The sequence below is a fragment of the Octopus bimaculoides genome, chromosome 28, assembly GCF_001194135.2.
Source record: "Octopus bimaculoides isolate UCB-OBI-ISO-001 chromosome 28, ASM119413v2, whole genome shotgun sequence".
NCBI lineage: Eukaryota > Metazoa > Mollusca > Cephalopoda > Octopoda > Octopodidae > Octopus > Octopus bimaculoides.
In genome coordinates, this window is record NC_069008.1 from 16,503,867 (window position 1) to 16,509,017 (window position 5,151).

A 5,151-nucleotide genomic window follows, 5' to 3' on the forward strand; every position below is an offset into this window, starting at 1 on the left:
GGGTCTTCTCATGCACAGCACATTTCCAAAGGTCTCGGTCAGTAGTCATCGCCTCGGTGAGGCCCAATGTACGAAGGTCTTGCCTCACCACCTCAGCCCAGGTCTTCCTGGGCCTACCTCTTCCACGGGTTCCCTCAACTGTTAGGGTGTGGCACTTTTTCACGCAGCTATCCTCATCCATTCTCACCACATGTCCATCTCACCAAAATGATATATTATCGTCAACTGACCAACTTTTATTTATTTTTTTTTTTGTTATTAGATGGTTCTGGATGGTATTGTTATAAATGGGACTGTAAGAAATATTCCAATGGATAATTGGTTTACAAGTTATGGACTTGCAGTCGATCTCTTGAAGAATTATAGATTAACATAAGTTGGAACTCTGAAAAAGAACAAGATAGAACTTGCTCCACAGTTTGTTGCCACAAGAGGCAGAACTGAATACACAAGCTTGACTGGTTTCCAGAAGGATGTTACACTGACCTCATATGTTCCAAAGAATGTTGTCTGGTTATCTTATTTATTGTACACAATAATTACATTACAACAAAGGCAGAGACATTTAGAACCCATTTTGACAATGTAGACTGGAATGAAGCTGGATCTGAACAGAACATCATATCTCTGTATATTGTAAGGGGTTGAAAAAGGGGCTACAAACAGAATGCTGTCAGAAAACTGTACTTCAAACAAAGAACCATGAGGAGTATGGTTAAAGTGAAGGCTTTACACATTACTGTGAAGACCACAGGGCTAACTCGTGATTTATCTGGAAAAGATGTGAAAATGCTGGTTCTTAAGGAATACAAGGAATTTTAAGAATGACATGGTCACACTTTTGTATGGATAGACATATGTTTAGTTAAGATACGTTTTTGAGAGAATGATTTATCACATGTATCACAGCGAAATGTCAGACTTTTGTATGGATAGACATATGTTTCGTTAAGTTGCAATTTTGAGAGAATGAATCACCACAAATATCACAGCTAAATGGCTTCTACCCTGTATGAATACATTTGTGTTTAGTTAAGTGAAAGCTTTGAGAGAATGATTTACCACAGAAGTCACAGTGAAATGGCTTTTCCCCTGTATGAACACGTTTGTGTACAATTAAGGTATCTCCGCGAGAGAATGATTTACCACAAGTATCACAGTCAAATGGCTTCTCCCCTGTATGAATACGTTTGTGCACAGTTAAGCTAGTTACCTGAGAGAATGATTTACCACAGGTATCACAGTGAAATGGCTTCACACCTGTATGAATAAGTTCGTGTTTAGTTAAGACATATCCAAGAGAGAATGATTTTCCACAAATATTACATTTAAATGGCTTCTCCCCTGTATGAAGACGTTTGTGTATAGTTAAGTTACTGTTAGCAGAGAATGATTTACCACAGACATCACAGTGAAATGGCTCCTCTCCTGTATGAATACGCTTGTGAGCAGTTAAGGGAGCTTTGTGAGAGAATGGTTTACCACACACATCACAGTGAAATGGTTTCTCCCCTGTATGAATACGTTTGTGTATAGTTAAGTTACTGTTAGCAGAGAATGATTTACCACAGGTATCACAGTAAAATGGCTTCTCTCCTGTATGAATACGCTTGTGAGCAGTTAAGGGAGCTTTGTGAGAGAATGATTTACCACACACATCACAATGAAATGGCTTCTCCCCTGCATGAATATGCTTGTGTACTGTTAAGGCAGCTCTGTGAGAGAATGAATTCCAACAGATATTACAGTTAAATGGCTTCTCTCCTGTATGAATATATTTATGCACTGTTAAATGATTATTTGTAAAGAATGAATTACCGCAAACATCACAGCGAAATGGCTTCTCCCCTGTATGAATACGTTTATGCACAGTTAAGCCAGTTACCTGAGAGAATGATTTACTACAGGTATCACAGTGAAATGGCTTCTCTCCTGTATGAATACGTTTGTGGACAGTTAAGCTAGTTACATAAGAGAATGATTTACCACAAACATTGCAGTGAAATGGCTTCTCACCTGTATGAATACGTTTGTGGACAGTTAAAGCAGAGCCATGAGAGAATGATTTACCACAGATATCACATGGAAATGGCTTCTCTCCAGTGTGACTACGTTTGTGTATAATTAGGGCAGAGCCATGAGAGAATGATTTACCACAAACGTCACAGTGCAGTGGCTTCTCTCCTGTATGTATACGTTTATGTACAGCCAAATTGTAATTTCCAGAAAATGAATTACCGCAAATATCACAGCGAAATGGGTTCTCCCCTGTATGAATACGTTTGTGTACAGTTAAGGAATTTAACTGAGAGAAAGATTTGCCACAAATATCACAGCAAAATGGCTTCTCCCCTGTATGAATACGCTTGTGAATATTTAGATTACCTTTCTGAGTGAAAGACTTTTCACAGATACCACACTGAAAAGCTGATTGTGGTTTCTCTTGTGACATCTCTTCAGAATAAGAATATATTCTTCAACTATCTTAAATAATCAATTTGTCCATTATCTTACTTCAATCAACACAACATATATGGATACAGTTTTTGTTCTTGTCCTACAGATTATTCCTAATAAATACTGCTATTGCTCTCTTTCCATCAACAGTAATCCTTCTTAATGTCTGAAAATACTCAGAGATTCCTTTTAAAATTATCCAAATTTAAATTCATTACAAAAGAATCTTGTAGACATTCCAAATATTTCACAAGAGAAATGTTGCTATCAATCTCAGTTGAGAAGAAATATTTCACTGGAATTCTCTGGAGTTATTAAATCTCTTCTGTACAATATTTTCTGACAGTCTTTTAAAGGTGATGAATATTAATGATGTTATCTGATGGAAATGATGCTTTGATGCCAATGTCATGTGATATTCTCTGAAATGAAAGAGAGAGAGAACAGTCTAAGATATAGAGGACACTTTGAGAAAAAGAAATTAAAAACAGTGGATCACTACTAACAACCACATCACCACTATGTTGGTTATGGAATACCAATGCGATTTTTAAGACTGTGCCTCTCAAAACATGTGTACAGATATATGAATGGGTCTCGTATTCATAAGGCACTTATCATAAGTGAGGATTTTTTCAATATTTTTCTTCCCTAACAGGAATATCGCTGTTATTTAAGCCAAAAATTCTGAATCTTCATATTCTAAGTTGTGATTTTCAAAATTAAAATTTTTTTTTTATTTTTACATATTTATAAAAATTCCCGTCTGGAGAACAGAAATTCACAAAATGGTAAAAGTTATGAGAGGCGATATGGGGGTGCTGCATCCAGGATTTCACTGGATAGGAAACACTTGAATCTACAAAAACCAGACATAAACTATCAATGAACGACAAAGAAAGATATGTCCCGCTTGTTCAAGTCATTTCTTCCCTGAGTTTCCACTAACGAACAGACACTATTGTACATATATACACAAACTTATAGTGCCCTATTAACACGGATTTGTCAAAAGCGATAATAACTGGTATATAAAATAATCCGTCTCGTTATATCGTCCACATGTAACAATGGGATTTTTCCCATTTGGATTGTGCCTTTTCGGAAATGTCAGATCAACATTTCGGTTTGGAAATATTATCCTTTAAGTAAAATTTAGCAAAACCACGATTGGCAGGAGTAAAAATCTTTGTTCCAATACTGTTGTTTTCACTTGTATAGAATTACTGTATCGTTGATGAGTTCACACAAAAACACTTCTATTATTTACACACATTATTACAGATTTATTATCATTCAAGCAAATCTTGTCACCTTACCGTTCGTCACATGGAATCAGTCAATGCCCGATTACAGATTAGATCTAAGTCACTAGAATGACGTACGTTGTTCTCGGTGTGAAGTTGTTCCCCTTTATATGTTATGTATTTCCTTCATTCTCCGATAGAGGAAGAAACAGGCTTACTAATTAAAACTTGTTAAAAGCACTAATTAAAAGTGTAAAAGTATCTAAAACGGAAAATCACATAAATATGTGTAAATATGAAATGACTTATATGTAGAAATCCAGTTGCAATTGAATAAAAATAAAACTAACAATAAGTCCTTTACACTTTACTCCTTAATATTTTGTCAGATATAGAAGCCACTGTTTCCCATCGTCTCTGCAATCAATACAATGTTTACCACTTCGTTTAAGTACATATTTGATGTTCAAAATTTCTCTTAGTGTTTCTATGCTTAGGCTGTTCATTTGATTTCATAAAATTCATGTGGCTTAATACTCTGTCCACATCAGCAAGCGTATTTTGTTACAAAAAAATAATAATGCTATATTAAACGTATGCTTCGGTCCAGCGGTGGTGTATCTTATACCCCAGGTGATATTTCTGTACGTGTATCTTACATTTGGCAGTAGTAACAGTGTTACCCATGCATGTAATGTCTTGGTACGCTCCACTGAGTTAATGATTATGAGATGTGTACACACATGTTATTTGTGTCTGTAGTTGTGCATACCCCCCATATAAATGATTTTTCCATATAAATCATTTCATATTTACACATATTTATGCGATTTTCCGTTTTAGATACTTTTACACTTTTAATTAGTGCTTTTAACAAGTTTTAATTAGTAAGCCTGTTTCTCCCTCTCGCGAGGAATGGAGGAAATGCATAACATATAAAGGGGAACAACTTCATAACAAGTACAAAGTACATCATTTAACGACTTCGATATAATTGTTAATCGGACACTGACTGATTCCATGTGACGATCGGTAAGTTGACAAAGATTTACGTGAATAATAATAATAATAAATCTGTAATAATGTGTGTAAATAAATCGAAATGTCATTTTGTGAACCCGCCAACGATTCAGTAATTCTATACAAATGAAAAGAACAGTATTGGAACAAAGATTTTTACTCCTGTCATCGTCGTTTTGCAAAATTTTACCTAAAGGATGGATAATATTTCCAAACTGAAATGTTGATCTGACATTTCCGAAAAGGCACAATCCAAGTGGAAAAGATCCCATTGTTACATGTGAACGATATAACGAGACGGATTATTTTATATACCAGTTATTATCGCTTTTGACAAATCCGTGCTAATAGGGCACTATAAGTTTGTGTGTACGTGTGTGTGTGTGTATATATATATATATATATATATATATATATATATATATAT

The 5,151-nt window shown here is 35.2% G+C and overlaps 2 protein-coding genes across 2 annotated transcripts in view; one reads left to right on the forward strand and one right to left on the reverse strand.

Annotated features, from left to right (window-relative positions):
- Positions 1 to 213: 213 nt before the first annotated feature.
- Positions 214 to 5,151, reverse strand: part of LOC128251111 (zinc finger protein 91-like) — a 29,599-nt gene continuing 24,661 nt past the window's right edge. Inside the window, exon 3 of the mRNA XM_052977501.1 lies at positions 214 to 2,474. Coding sequence (XP_052833461.1) covers positions 1,004 to 2,474 — 1,471 coding nt within the window. The 3' untranslated portion in view covers positions 214 to 1,003. The remainder of the gene's footprint in view (positions 2,475 to 5,151) is intronic.
- The window catches only part of LOC106883488 (zinc finger protein 665), a 3,623-nt gene continuing 2,469 nt past the window's right edge, over positions 3,998 to 5,151 (forward strand). Inside the window, exon 1 of the mRNA XM_014934515.2 lies at positions 3,998 to 4,736. The gene's annotated coding sequence lies outside the window, so the exon portion shown is untranslated. The remainder of the gene's footprint in view (positions 4,737 to 5,151) is intronic.